At 44.9% G+C, this 15,713-nt stretch overlaps 1 protein-coding gene across 1 annotated transcript in view; it reads right to left on the reverse strand.

Annotated features, from left to right (window-relative positions):
- The window catches only part of Svep1 (sushi, von Willebrand factor type A, EGF and pentraxin domain containing 1), a 154,486-nt gene that overhangs the window by 118,968 nt on the left and 19,805 nt on the right, over positions 1-15,713 (reverse strand). The window contains exons 2-3 of the mRNA XM_041657727.1: positions 9,790-10,045; positions 6,429-6,605 (exon numbers count right to left, since the gene is read on the reverse strand). Coding sequence (XP_041513661.1) covers positions 6,429-6,605; positions 9,790-10,045 — 433 coding nt within the window. The remainder of the gene's footprint in view (positions 1-6,428; positions 6,606-9,789; positions 10,046-15,713) is intronic.

Raw genomic sequence — 15,713 nt, forward strand, 5'->3', positions numbered from 1 at the left:
TTCTATATCTCATTCTGTTCTTTTTTGTTCTGGTACTTGGTTGAACCATATGAAGCTGCTATTTTGTGAGTTGAAAAGATCAAATAATGATATTATTAGGAATGAATTAACTTAAAATTAATGTAACATATTTATATTGCATCAACCTTGCTATATAGCCTAGACTGGCTTTAAACCCATGATCCTCCTTCCCTAGCCTGCAAGTGCTAAGATTAACAGCATGTGACATTATGTACACCTTGACACTACGTTTGTAATTTGAGTATATTTTTAAATGTCTATCATTATGATTAGACAGGAGATACTGGAGCCAGATAACCTGCTAACACCTCAGTTCTCATAGCTATGTTTCTGGGGCCAAGCGATCGGACCTCTTAGCTCTTCAGAGAGTTAAATGAGTTGATATAGACCAATGTCTGAAAAGGTGTCTCTCATCTAGTTCTTATTACTGAATATTGTTGTCGGTCATTATGTTGTCACTTTTATGACATCACCATTGCCATCAACATTATGACAGTCCAGATGCCCGTTGAGGGCCAAGAACAAGACATTAGACCGGCAATAGAGTCAGAAATGGAAGAAATAGGTTTCTTTATTTTCTCAGCTAATTTCACAGTCTATGCACATACAATTTGTCTATGTTCATATCTACACATGCTTTCACATAGATATCTATATATCAGTATGAACCTATATACATAGACATACATGTGCGTGTGTGTGTGTGTGTGTGTGTGTATGAGATGGTTAATATTATCAACCTGACAGGATCTAGAATCACTCTAGAGACAAATCTCTGGGTGCGTCTGTGAGGGAGTTTCTACATTAGGTTAGTTCAAGTGGGAGGAGCCACCTTATATGTGGGCTGCAGCCTTCTATAGAATGAAGTCCTATGGGAAAAGCAAGCTGAAGTCCTGGCATTCATCTCTCATGTGTTCCTGAATGAAAGTGTGATATGTGTTCACACTCCTGGAGATGCGACTTCCTCACCATGATGGACTGTACTTTTAAACGATGAGCAAAATCAAACCCTTCCTCACTTCAGTTGGTTGGCCAGGTGTTCTGTCACAGCAGTGAGGAAGTGATTATATAGTGTGTGTGTGTGTGTGCACATGTGCATGCCTCCATGTGTGCTGTGTGTGCACACGTAGCCATAATTAAGTTTATTTTGCAGGGTTAACTTGTCCAAAGTCTCATCCTTTGGTAGAGGGGAACTGACTTCACGAGTTCCTGAGGAATGCTGGCTTTTTCCTAACCAGACTTTGCAGAAATGGAGCTTCCTTTGGACCTGATAGTAATTAGCAGAGTTTTAACTTCAGTCGGATCTTTCTAAATTTTTAAATATTTTGAGCATAATTCCATGTCTCTGGTCTCAGAAAAGCAAGATGTACAAGGGCTATTTTCAAAGACTGGGGAAATATGCAGCCAGACAGCTTAGAAGTGATACAGAACTTGGAGAAAAGCATCCTGGCTTGATTTCTGTGTCCTACTGATGGCAAGGCGAGTCAACCTGATCAAATTCTCATCTTGCCAAGGCCTCAATTTCCTCTTGCAAAATGAGAGGTTTAAAATAGATCATCTCTAAGATTGCTTCTGACTCTGAAAAAGGAGTGACTGGCTTCCAAAAAGAAACGTTTCTGTGAGGACACACGTTGGGCTTCCTAACAGTGAGAATTGGTATCGGCGTCTTCTCCCTTGAACAGAGTGAGCCTCGTTCTTCTTAGTAGAGTGCCTTAGCCTTCCCTAGAGCCTTACTCCATACCATGTGTTAGTATTCAGGCATCTGTACTGGCCTGCCCTTTGGGTCCAGACAGAATATGTGCACCCTAAGCTTCAGCCACTAAGAGTACCTCCTGTGCACATTCACTACATTCCCATTTAAAAGGTGGTCCTTGCCCACCTCCCATCTCTCTATATATACATATCTGTCTCTTTCTCTCCCTCCACATTTCTCTTCTGTCACTCTTGTCCCCAGCTGCCTCCCTCTCCGCTTTTTTCTCTGTCCCTTTTTTCTCCTTTTCCAATACATTTCCAATGTGAGCCCTGTTGCATGGTGTGACTCCTTCCTGCTGTTTCTTTTATAAATTATAACATTGGTTCCCCGAGAAAGGCTCTCCTGCTCCCTCCTCTTCCCCACAGGCAGTCTGAGGTATGCTGGGACCCTGGAACCCAGTCCACATATGAGAGCCTCGCTTCTCCAGATCACTGGGTCCCTTCATTCAACAGTGGCGTGATTGGTGAGTCCCTCCTGCTTCCCCACCTGGGCTCTTTCCCGTGAATGAGGACTTGTCTCTCAAGTGTGGTTTCTCACTTTTTAGCCTCATGAAGCCCTGGATCCAGGTAATCACGCCTCTCAGAGCCCTTAGCCCCTGCCCTTTGCATGATGGCTTACTGGTAGCCTGTGCCTTTCTCGTGCTTTGAACCCCTGGGTCTTTAGAGCTTTGCCCTTTGGCCCCATTCCTTGAATGACAAATCACCAAGCGGCTTGTGTTTTTCTCTCTCGATCCTCACTTGATACAAGCCATTGGATCTTGTTCTACCTCACTCATGGGGAATAAGCCTGCGAAAAATCTGCTTCCTGGCCTTTATATCCTGATATCTTATGGGAACTTGGCAACATTCTGCCAGCGACCCCGATAGATGGAAGGAGGTATATCTCCCTTTCACCCTTTTACTCTTCTGCCTTTTCCCTCCCCCAAATAAACCACTTACATTCATTCTGTTGCATGAGGCATGTTTGCTCAGTGGCAGAGCCCACTGAAAGGTAATCACTTCACACTGGGGCCCTACCCACCTGCAGCAAATCTGCTTCCTCATTCACTGGCAGTTTTGCCTTCCAGTCAGTATGGGCAATTGGGTCTCTGACAGGGCTACCCACCCCTGACTATTCTCCTGGATGAGAGGCTGCATTTCTCGAGCACACTCCTCCCTTCCCCTTCTGACTTTTCTCAAAGTCCTGGTACCATTAGCCACTGCTCTGTGTTTGACAAATCACGGAGCAGCCCGTGTCCTCTAAAAATCGTCTCACTCATGGGAACTGTGTCATGGTTTATACTTCCTCCTTTCCGCTGAGATGTTTTTTGGAGCCCCACTGACCATTCCTAATCAGCTATTGCTGCAGGACTACCAGCTGTTGGCCACAGAATTGGCGGTACAAGACTACGAAACATGTCTGGGTGGTGAGAACCAGCAGCACCCCAGAAGTGCTAACTCTATGACTGCCCTCAGTAAACAACCACCTGTATTTCCTGGTACATTGTGTAGAAGGAGGGTGTTCAGGCGATGCTGTAATGACGGGAAAGGATCGGTGCTTTAAGCCCTAGGGAGTCCACTTGGATCCAGCTCGAACAGGGTTTTGCGGGGTCCAAGTGGCACCTGTTGGTTCCACAGAGCCAGGACCGTGAAGTGAAACAGCCAGATACTCAAGGACATGGCCAGCATCCCAGCTTTCTCAGTTACCCTAAAGATGAATAATACCCCATCATGCCAGCAGGAAGTAGTCTCAAGAACATGGTGTCCTCATCCCCGCCTCACCTGCTACTTCTTTCTAACTCCTCACCTTTTATAATAAATAAAAAAGGAGGAATATTAGTATTCAGGCATCTGTGCTGGCCTGACCTTGGGGTCCTTACAGTCTACATCCTCAGCTGCAGCCACTAAGAGCACCACCAGTGCATATTTGGTACATTCCCTTTTAACCCCCCCCCCTTCCTGTTACTCTTGTCTCCGGGGACCAGTCTTTAACCCCATCTCTGCCCCTTTCTCTGCTTCTTCCTTCTCCTCTTCCTATGTGAGCCCTGTCACATGGTGTGACTGCTCCCTGCCCTTTCTTTTATAAACGATTACACCACAGGCATTTATATTTGGTGGCATCAATTACAGTTTGTAACTGCAAATTGACCCGTGTAGTTAGGGTGCAGATCCAAAGGCAGGGAGTGTGGATTTGGGTTCCTTGGCTGCTCCATGACATTTGTTAACCTAATGGATTCTAAAAGGCACTCGGAGCTCTTGAGTTTTCAGTACTGGCTACTACACACCTAATACTTCTCCCTGCCCTTTGGAGAGACAAGTCTGGCATGGAGTCTTTCATGCTGTAGGAAGTATACTCCAACTATACAAAGTCACAGTATGTATCTTCAAGTTCCCATGCCACTTCCTCCAGCTCTTAAAGACAGCAGCTGAAGATGACGGTGTGCATATTCACAGCAGTGTAACCCCATCTGACTTCGGGCTTGCCTGTCAGAAAGCATCAAATGGAGGTTTGCTAATTCAGGGCACTGTGTGGAGAACTAAGCCTTCTGTGCGTCGTCTTGGCTGGAGGGAACACCAGAAGGCCTCCGATCCCCTTTGTTGACACTCCGATAGTATCCAACCTCCTACACATTGTGGACGGTTGTTCCTTTCAATATTTAGTCTCCAGGGAGGACAGAGGGTTGTGAACTGCCACCTCTTTGTTCTTGCAACTTATCCTGTGGGATGCAAAATTCTAGTCCCCTTGAAGCAACAGGGAGACTGTGGCCGCTGGTGACTGATGCAGCCAGGCAGTCACACAGTGAAGACAGCAGTCTGTTGGCAGGGAACAGTGCAGTCTAGGACCACACGGAAGGCAGACATGCTGACCACACAGCATCAAGCAAAGAAAATAAGATTTTCTGCCTCTGTTTGGTAGGTTAGGACAGGAGGAATGAGGGAAGCGTTGTTGCAGAAAGTGCCAAGCTGGGCTGTTGATGAGAGTGTGGGAAGATTTGAGAAAAGGGAAAAAAATCAAGAGGAGGCTCTGTGCCAGGTAGCAGGCCATTGGGTTGATCTCTTTCCTCTTTCTGTTTAAATAGGGAAGCCTGCTGGGTGGTGTGGAAATGGGGCCAAGAGAGTAGCAGATCTCCTGGGCGAACATGGATGGTCAGACCTGGCAAGGATGTGTTGGCCATCTGGCCTCAGAGCCTGGGAGGCCAGAGACACAAAGAGGAGTAAGATGAAGAACAACAAGAATAAAAGAGAGTGAGACAATGACAAAGAGGCAGTGTCCTACAAGGAGGGAAGGAGAAAGAGCAAAAGAAGAATAGCAGGTACAGAGGGGGCTCCATGTGTCTGTGATGCAGCTCAGGCCTCCCCGCCAATCACTGGAGCAAAATAATATTACACGCATTAAAAAAAAAACAAACAAACAGGGGTGACCCTGTAGCACAGAGGAAAGCAGAGCTCTGCTCCTATGTGGTCCTGGTGGGAAACGAGTTCCATGGGGACACAGTTTTCCAAATAACACGTCACAGAAATCTGGAAGCTACTGTTTTAGATTAAAATCAATATAAACAAGGACACAACCCTATACAGAAAAACTATAGACTATTTCTAAATATTAATTACACCTAAAATATATTGCAACACATAAAAAAACCTGAGGGCATCTCATTATTGAGTGTTAAGGTCTTTTTAGAACACGTGGAGAAGTAAAATTACAAATGTCATTGGAGTGAGTTCTATGTTTCAGGGATGGCATGTTCAGAACCCTTTCATGGAGTCTTGTGACAAGCTAAAACAGCAGGTGTGTGCTGCTGGTTTTGTGATAATCTGACAAGTATTTGTAGGCCAGGGACCTGTTATGGAATAATAATCTTTTTGTACACTGTGAAGATGTATCTTTGCCAAGGCACCTTCTGATTGGTTCAGTGAAACAGCTGACTGTCCCATAGTTAGACAGGAGGTATGGGTTGGGCAGAAAGACACAAAGATGCTGGGAAGAAGGGTGGGGTCTCATAGTCATGAACAGAGGCAGACAGAAGCAAGATGAACCTGTCATGTTGAAAGAATGCACCGTCATGTGGCAGAGGATAGATAAGAAATATGGGTTAATTTAAAATGCAAGAGTTAGCTAGTAACAAGCCTGAGCTGCTGGCCAAGCATTTATAATTAATAATAAGTTTCTGCATGGTTATTTGGAAACTGACTAATAGGGAAGAAAAACTCCACCCACAGGGACCAGAATCCCACTGGCTTCAATCTAATAGACTGAGGCATATTTTAGCTTCAGACACTTAAAAGACAGAGTAGACTACAGATAAAAGACCCCGATTATCCCTCCACATTCTGAGGCTGTGCAAGCTCTCATTCTTCATCCTCCAAGCCTGTCATTACCCACTTCCCCAACAAGTCCAGGATAGCCTGATGGAGTATGAGAAGCCTCATATAAGACAGACTCCCATGTCTCAAAAGATTTTAGATCAGTTCACAGTCAACAAATGCCAAAACATCTCAGAGAACCCACTCAAGATCCTAACTACCTCGTAGCTGATGACAGAATATCTGAGACCAAAGGAGTTACCCAGTAGACTCAAGAGCAACCAGAACTACTTCCAAAACCGTGGAGTTGCAGGCTCATTTGTTACACGGCAACCAGTGACTGATATAGACGGACCCAAATGGAGACTTACCTGTGCATTCATACTGCAGACCTTTCCCGTAATAGCCCTTCTCACAGACGCATTCGAATTGACCTGTGTGTGTCCCACATTTGCAACTGGCCATTCGGTCACAGCAGTCCTTTCCAGCTTCACAGAGATACGAGCAGTGGGCCATCTCCTCTTGGATAAAACTCCCAGAAGGCAGATCTGCCAGGAACATAAGATATCAGGCGATCAAAACAAATCAACAACTTGTTGTTACATTGTCTAGTCATTACAGACCAAGAGCAAGCTGGAGAAAATAGCTTTTCTAACCTGTCTGGTTTGCCCCGGTTCCCTACAACCCACATACGAATGTGTGCTGTTTGCAGGAACACACTCTGGGGGTTAGCACTGGCCAGTTCAGTTACTTCATTCTGGAATCTCATCCTAAGTGCTCGAGGCCACGCAGGGTCAGGCAGAAGTAAAGCTCCGCAGAATCTTCAGCAGCAGCAGGTAATCCACACACTCAGTCCTTCAGCTCATTCCCCTGGCTTCCCACAGCCGCGTTCCCTGACCTCTGCATGAGGTCAGGCAGCAGTAGCCAGACTTTTCCAAATCCTTGTTAAAGTTAAAAATAAAACCCCAATCCTGACCACTGGGTAAGGATGCTGTGGGCTCCTGACTCTAGAATAAATACCATCACATCTGGAGTCATTTGACCCCAGCACGTCACCACATAAATTAAATAACACAACCATAATCCTGTCTGCCTCTTAGTTTTAAGCATAGGAACATGTGTTATGTAGAAAGAGACAATTCTGAGTATCTGCGCCAAGAGATGAAAGAAAGCATGGCAGGAATCCCCATGCAGAGCTGTTCAGAAATAGACTCAAGGCAGGGTTAAGGCCGCAGATGACTGAGCCAGGATGGATGGCCTCGAATGGAGCAAGCGGTCGGTACACATCTCCCGCTGAAGAAGTTAAGAAATCTTAGCCTGAATTCCAGCGCTAGGGTCAGGCTGCTCAGTCCAGATACAGGGATGGGCGCCTAGGAAGAATGCAAGTGGGTGACTGTTGGCAAAGCAGACAGTCTGCAGATGAAGATCTGGGAAGGAGATGAGAGAGGGCCTCAAATATGAACCGTCTGACCTTATGTTAAGTCTGTACTGTAACTAGGGACGAAAATAAGGGGAAGGCTCAGTCTCGAGAAAAGGAGCTCAGCAAAATCAGGCACCACATTAAAACCCCAGCCCGGAGATCACGCAATGGGTGAAAGGTTTTGCACAGTGGTCCCCGGAGTTAGTTCTGAGAAACTGGACCAGAGGTCTGTTGGCCACAGAAGACCTTAGGGAGCAAGGAAAGCCTGGCTACCAAATGTGGTGCCGTAGCGTTTGGGCCAAGGGGAGGAGTAAGAGGGAACATGATGTAACCTGGGCCGCTGCGAGTGTTCAGAGCGTGGACATCAGGCACATCCCTGAGGCCGTTACATCTTTTCAGTAAAAGCAGAGATTCTTCTGGAGAGTCAACCAAAGTGTGACACACTCTAGGAGTGAGTTTAGTGGAGGAGTGTTCATGACAGTAAAACAACCTTTTCCTTGACATTCCTGTCTGCCCTTATTTCTTTACTAACTCTCTTTATGCCGGTCTCATAAGACAGAGGGACAACTGGGCTAGAGAGTCATTTGATATATCATGTATAGATCACGGCATCCGTAACTTCATACTCTCATCTAGCAACACCCACTGTCCCCAACTCTAATCTCCCTGCTCCCCCAGCTAGCATGCCACTTCCTCTAAGAAAGGAGAAGCAAAGGAAGGCACCAGTTACTTCCAGTCACATGCTAGATACTGCTGCCTTGGTAAAACGCAGAGATTTCATTCTCTTGAGAAAACCATGGTACATATTATTACATAATCCCTATTTTGAAAGACGAGAATATTAAAGCCCAGCCTTGATTGCCTGAAGCAATTAAAAACAAATGGCCCACTTTAATAAGCAATTGATAGCAAGAAAAGTAGTTATTGAACCTTTACACATACTATCAGGAATTCTCATTTTTATTGCATTTATATAGTGTATGTGTGTGTGGTCATACATTGGTCCCCTCTTTTCACCATGTAGGTTCTGGGGATCAAACTCAGGTAGTCCGCCTCAGCAGCAAGCACCGTTTATCCAATGTTCCACCTTGCAGGCCTCATCTGCTATTCTCCAGCTGCTTTTTGTGCCTTAGCCTACTTGACCCCCATAGCAAGCCTGTGAAGTACTACTCTATTGACCAGAAACCTAACAAATAATTTACCCCCAAATCATCCATTTAATAGATGATTAAACTGGGATCCAAATGCAAGAATTCTGAATTTTTTATGACCTAACTCTTAAAAATTAAACTTCAGTTATAGGCCTAGCATTTAAATCTAAGCCCTATTTTCCTCCCCACGCTCACTCCCTCCCCACTTCCAAGCCCTCCTCTAAGTCCCCCTCCTTTTTCTAGGACTCTTACCCCCAATAAGCTTAGCTAGGTCCCCCACCCCTACCCAGAGAGTCTAATCCTTTTTACTAGATCCATAGCAATAGCCTTATAGTCCACTGGAAACCCTTCTCTTGGAACTGCACCAGGGCTAACCTGCTTTTCGGTTTGTTTGCTTTTTGAGCCTCACAGGGTGCTTCGGCCTATTGCTATGATTCCCACTTTATGTCAGATTTTTCACTTGGGTACCTGCCAGAATCATGCCCAATTTGGCACACGGCTAAGTCTCCTGTCAGCTCCTCATAGTTCACATTCTTTTCTCCTGGCTCACATTATAGCCGGCGAGTTCATCTAACTGAGAGCTGTGTGGCTAACCCTCCTTCTACGTGGTGTGTTGCACTAACGCATTTACCAATTTTTCTCCCCCTTTAAGACTGACGCTCTTATGACAAAAGCCATTTATCTCCAAGCTGTCAGGGGAAGAAGTATGTGTTAAGTGTTTAGCGTCCTATCTTCCTATTTCTGGAAACGTTCTGATGAGATTCAGTGCTCATGCCTCAGAATGTTTACTTCATCTGTCCAGATAGCTGTAAAGGCCATCTCAGTCAAGGCTTCCCACTCCGTGTGTGGCCTCCAAACACACCTCGATTCAGCCCATGGATCTAGGTGGGGACGTATGGATATTCTAGGCAAGATGCATCACAGATGTTAAGAAACAAAGCAAAACAAGATTGCTGCCAGGTCAGCATGCCATCTCCGGGCAATTCAGAGTATTTCGTGACACCCAAAGCGCTCCTGAGCCTCATGCTCTGCCAAGAGCAATGTAAGAGCTTGAAATCACTTTTCTTCAGGCAACAAGAGAGAGAAACAAAACAAAACAAAACAAAAAAACAAACGAAGACAACATTTCAAGGTGCCTGTAATGCCACTAGCTTCCATTACCTTCATGCAATGCCCTGCGAGCTAGAGCCTCAAATTCTTCAAAACTGTGGAGCAGGTAGCAGTGTTCGTCCTTCGGGGCAGAAGCCATGTCGTTCAGTTCCCGGATATTTCCCTGCCAAATCCCAAACGTGAAGATCTCCACTCCAAAGTCCCGCAGGGATGCTGCAACGGGTCTGGGATCTCCGCCATTGGAATAGCCATCGGTGATGAGAAATATGACTTTGGTGGCATTCTCTCTAGAGTGACGAAGGATTTGCTGTAAGGACACAGGGAAGATCCGAGCGTGAGTGGCGCCGGCCCCTCTGCTTGCTTTCCCAGCTGAGGCAGGGCCTGAGAAACACCAGTCAGTGAGAAAAAACCAGGAACACAGACCGGGATCGACTATGGCTTCACAGACGCTAAATGATCTCAAAACCGTATAAAAAATGTCGTCGTCATCATCATCGTTATAACCACGTCTCCATGATCCTTAGTACTACTGAGCTGGCCAATGAAGAGCAAGGATTTACAGAATAACATTGACTCAATAACTACCACTTCCCGTGGCGCTAATCGTCTCTCAGGTCTCCTCCAGACCTGGAAACATGAACCAACCCGAGTTCTAAGCATCCGCACTGCACCTTTCTCTCCATCGAAACCACCCCCAGCCTAATTAGAGAAATTTATCAGAAAGTGTCTTTTTCAGGGCCTATGATGGCTGACCTCCTGCCTATATTTGTTTTTCCACAACTCCTTCAGAAATGTAGAATTCATCCAATGCTTCATCTTTCTGGACCACCCAGGATTTGCATAAAATCATCAGGTTTTGGCAGCATCCTATCTTCATGAGAAAACACGGCTCCGCTAACTCTGACATTTGAGCTTTATTGTTTTAGGACAGGTCATTCTGTTTTATGATGTGTGGAACTCCTTGGCCATGGACAGAAGCAAAGGGAAGCTTTTAACATTCCATTGCCGGAAAGGCTTTATCAAACCTCAAAGGTACCAGAGCTCCAGGTGTGGATCTAGCCTTGTCAGCCAACTGTCTATTGAGACTTTCCCTTAGAATTGCGTGGGAAAGACAAGGAAGAGGCAGGATACATTTTCTAGCAAGATCTGAGAAGGCAGCCTGGATTATCAGGCAACAATGGGAGAGCCACTACCTGCTTTCTAGAAAGCGGACCAGAATAGCAACAATTATACCCTAGATTTTCTCAAAATAAGATATGATCTGAAAAATTCGATTTTAGTTACTTTAGGGAATAGAATCATTAGTGAGTCTAGATTTTTTTTTCAGATTATAAGACTGATCTCCCAGTAAAGAAAAGTCTATCAATTGATACTCAAAGGATGTCGCTTATAATTGAATTATTCTTACCTAAACTTTTTTATTGTAAGCTGCAACCCAAATTTAAAGAAAATCAAACTGCAAATGACTCCAGAAACCATTAAAAGGGCCAGCATTTTTGGAAGAAGTGTTTAAGCCTGTCCCCACACATCCTAAGGATCAAGCCCAGCGATGGAAGCTAGGTCAGATGGGAGCCCCGAAAGACAAGCACATAAGGTTGGGTGTGTGACAAAACAAGACACACAGTGTTAACAGACTTTCCTCAAATACACACCAGGGCCTTAATCAACAGTCTTTGTGGTCTTGGTTCTTAGAGTTTAAAAAACTGTCCCCTTGGTGAAGGACAGGTGGTCTGGGATAAAGGCATGCCAAGAGTGAGGTTGTCTAATCCCCAGACAAGAGCCTCTGGGGAGAAGGGGAGGGGAAAGGCTAGAGAAAGGAGATGTTCTTCTCTTGTGTGAGACTCGGAGTCTGTACCAATCTCTCTCCACACCCATCGAGTCACAGAAAAGATGACAGATGGACATCCCTTGAGGCACCGAGAGTCACATATCCTCTTCTTTTTGGATATTTGGAAGGGTGATGTGACCATGCATAAGGCCATTGTACAACTCAGAAAACAGAAGTGCGGAGATCTGAGGAGGGACCATTCCCCGGGCAGTTTTGCAGAAAGAGGGAAGATTCCATCTAATAATGACTCAGTTGTCAAAAGTGAAGTACTGGAAACTTCTAGTTTTGAGTTTCTTGGATGCCCATAGATGGCCTTGCTGCTTCGTCAGTTGGAAATGTGGATCAAAGGAAAAGTTCTGGGCTGGGAGTAGAGTATATGGCTAGTTCGACTCACACCTGGGCTCCATCCCCAATACAACACTGAAGAAATGTCCACAGAATATGATTCCACTCAGCATCAGTAAGATAGAGTTTTAAAAACCATCACCAGCTTGTAAGAAAATGTTTTTTCCAACACACAGTTTCTCATCCCAATGGGACCTCGTGGTCCCTTGGGTAGTGAGTAGAGAGTCTCACTGGGACCTCTGCATCTCCACACATTTATAGGACGACAGATGAAGGACAGGGAGGAGAGGAGAAGGCTGCACAGCTCAAGGGTGTGGGTGTTCAGAACGGCAGCCGGGCATTTCGAAGGTAAGGGCGGTTTTGATTGGAAGTGAGATCAGCTGAGGGCAGGCTATTTAAAGTCCTAGGCAGCTGAGCCAGACAGCAATCTCAGTCTACAGCTACCAGTAAAGAGCAGTTCCGCCTTCACTCAGGAGAAGGCCTCAGCGATTGCTGCCTCCTCCTCACCCCAAACCTGCTCAATGTTCTCCTGTGCATTGCAATAGAATTCTTATTTATAAAATTCTTAAATACACTTAGAATTTTGCCTTGCTTTAGTGAACAGTGGAGACTACCTCCATTTTTATTCAGCTAGAGAATTATTTCCCCCACTCTATTCCCTAATCGAGCCTCTCCTTTCTGTTTTATTCTTGTCTGTCTGTCCTTGGTTACTGCAACAGAACTTGAAGTGCGATTGGTTTATAGTCTTTTTAATAACTGGAAAGGAAATTTTAACTATCTTTTTCTTTTAAAAAGTATTTGTGGTTAGACTTAAAGGTTTCTTTTGTCAGCTGAGCTCGAGAATCAGCTCATAAAATTCTTCTCTAAATTCTGTTTCATCCAGCAATTTCACTTCTAGGAATCTACCCAAAGACACACACACACACACACACACACACACACACACACACACACATGCATGCACACAATCAAGGACCAAGCCCAGCAGAAATGAGCTGGCTGCAGTCTCTAAATACCATTGCCCACTAGAAGGTGCCAGAAATTTGTGAAGAAAGTGTTTGATTTCTGTCCGAGGGCAGGAAATGTACAACACAGGCTGGCTGGGGCTTCTCATGACAGAAGACAAAGAAGCCTAAGAACTAGCACAGACAAGACGGGGAAAGCAGGGGCAGCTGCGGAGCCCCCCGCCCCCCCCCCCCCCCCCCGCACAGCAGCGAGGGGCAGCTTGGGTGCAGACGAAGATGAGAAATTGGATGCACTTAAGTACCTCAAGTTTATACTCACGGGGGTGTGTGTTTACATTTGTAGTATGTATACATTAAAGGGGGAAGTTGTACAAGCACAAACAATAATTGGAACGGACTGAAACATCCATATGAACACATACTCAGTACTGTTTCTGGGGGGAAAGCCCAGTTATCTGTTTGAAATGACATGAGGCAATTTGTAAAATCCAAATTTTCCTCCATGTTTGGAGGGCAAGCCTTCATTCCAGCTCTCCAGGAGGCAGGCGGTTGTGTCTGCCTCGCCTTTGCTATCCGCCATGAACAAAGATAGAGATAGAGATAGACACTCTCTTTTCAGTTTCACCCAGAAGCCACAATTGCATCTCCACAGACACTCCATAGTGCTCGTGGTCATTTTGAATGGCCAGTTGATGAGGGCATGGCTGCTAAAGCTGTTAGCAAGACATTGAAAACAAGAGCACAATGACGAAGAGGGAAAGAGAGAAGAGGACGTTTTCTTTTTCACTGTGATCCTTTTGATCATGCTATCAAGAGTAGTGTATGTGTGAAGTATGTGCTCATAAACATTTGTTCAGTGAACCGAGTGGGTAAACTCTCAAGATGCTGGAGTGAGTTGGTCCTGAATAAGTAGGAGGAATGTGAGTGTGTAAACATGTGTAATATTTGTACAAAATTTACTCTAGGAGGAGTTGGAGAGAGGTAATAGGGGGTGGATGTGATCAATAAACATTGTATAAATATCTGAATATTTCGAAGAATAACAAATATTTAAAATGATACTTAAAATTTAATTTTCTTTTTGTGCCTCTCAGAATGAACAAATCCTTTTCTGGAATGTTAGCCTCAGTTGACCCCAATGCCTTTCCCTCAGGTCTGAGTGGACATCGGCACATCCTTCTCACAGTTACTGCTCATCAGACACACAGACCCAAAGCTGGGTGGGAGGCAGAGCTATGGTTCAGTGGCTAAGAGCATTGGTTGCTGTTGCAGAGGATCCAGGCTTAGTTCTCATCCCCCACATGGTTGCTCAAAACCATCCATAACTCTAGTTCCAGGGAATCTGATACCCTCTTCTGACCTCCATGGACACCGGGAACACATGCAAATCAAACATGTGTATACACTAAGAAAAATAAATAAATCTAAAACAAACAAAACACCCACAAAACCTTAAGCTGGGATTCTGCTATTTTCTCTTGCAGAGGCGTTGGTGGGTATTTCCAGGAGCCATCAGCTCTGTTGGCAAGTCAATACATGGAACTGAAGACAGCAAGAATAATGGCAGGACCAGCGGTCCAGGCAAAGAGTTACACAAGATCTAGGTCTGGAATGTGCTTGAAAGATGGACGAGGGAGGATGCATTACTGAAAATGATTTACAGCTCTCCCCATCTTCTTGTCCCATTATTCTTGAATTAAAACACGATTCAATAAAACATTTTTCATACCAAGACTTCAGAGCCAAACGACTCTGCGGTAATGGCCATGGAATGTAGTAGAAGCTTGGCATTTTTCTTTTGTGTTTCTGAAATAGTTTACATCATCTGCTACATATCTGGGGGGGGGGGTGTCCAGAATGCTGAATGAGACAAAGAATTTGCTGCCAAAGAAAAACTGGACATGGATTCTGTATGGCAAAAGGTTATCACCATCTGCATTGTATCAAACCTCTGATTTGCTAGTATAAACAGCTGGCAAGGAAACAGGCTTCCTGCGTCCAGCAATAGTCATCAGAATGATAAAAATGCAGGATTGTGCAATTCAGGTTTAACAGGGAGATCCATCACCCTCATACAAGCTCCCACTGGCGCCCCTACCCAAAGCTTTTTTTTCCCCCTCCAAAGAGCGGCTGCAAAAATGCTATGGAAACAAAAGGAGGTGACAGGAAAAGCAGACAACACTTTCTCCTGAACCCTGATTGTTAAACTACAGGATACAACACCAGCCTGCAACTAGCCAGTACAGCCAGCCTGTCCTAAGGATGCCAACTAGAGAAGGCCATTAGTCACTTCTAATGGTTTCATATGGTGGACAAAGCCACCCTGTGACTGTGTCCAAGGACCTCTTTGCCTTGGAACAGATTAGTAAATCAAATCAGAGTTTCCACATGATTTCCACATGGTGCTTTTTCTTGCTGAGAACCATTAAGCACAAATTGAGTACTGGAAAGTGACATTAGGACTCCCTCACCTTCACATGCCAACTTTCTTTGAGTTCTAGCTGCTATTTTCATTTTACACTGCCTAATGTTCTTTGGGAATTTTTCTTTATGAATATTCTGGAGATTATAGGAAATGAAATTTCCCTGTTGATTCACCATCTTCTGGATGTCACCTATTCTAGGTTTTCCTCCTCCTCCTCCTCCTCCTCCTCCTCCTCTTCTTCTTCTTCTTCTTCTTCTTCTTCGTTTTCATTTTGATTTCATCCTAATACCATCTGGGTCCAGTGGGGGCATCTCAAGTCTTTTCTTGAATATCCTTCAAAGAAGCTGATGCTTCTTTGTTTGTTTAATGATATTATTTTATTCCCTCCTATGCTCCTTAAGATATATATATA

The sequence above is a fragment of the Microtus oregoni genome, unplaced genomic scaffold (genome assembly GCF_018167655.1).
Source record: "Microtus oregoni isolate MIOR12 unplaced genomic scaffold, Mior012 000008F_ref0000371, whole genome shotgun sequence".
NCBI lineage: Eukaryota > Metazoa > Chordata > Mammalia > Rodentia > Cricetidae > Microtus > Microtus oregoni.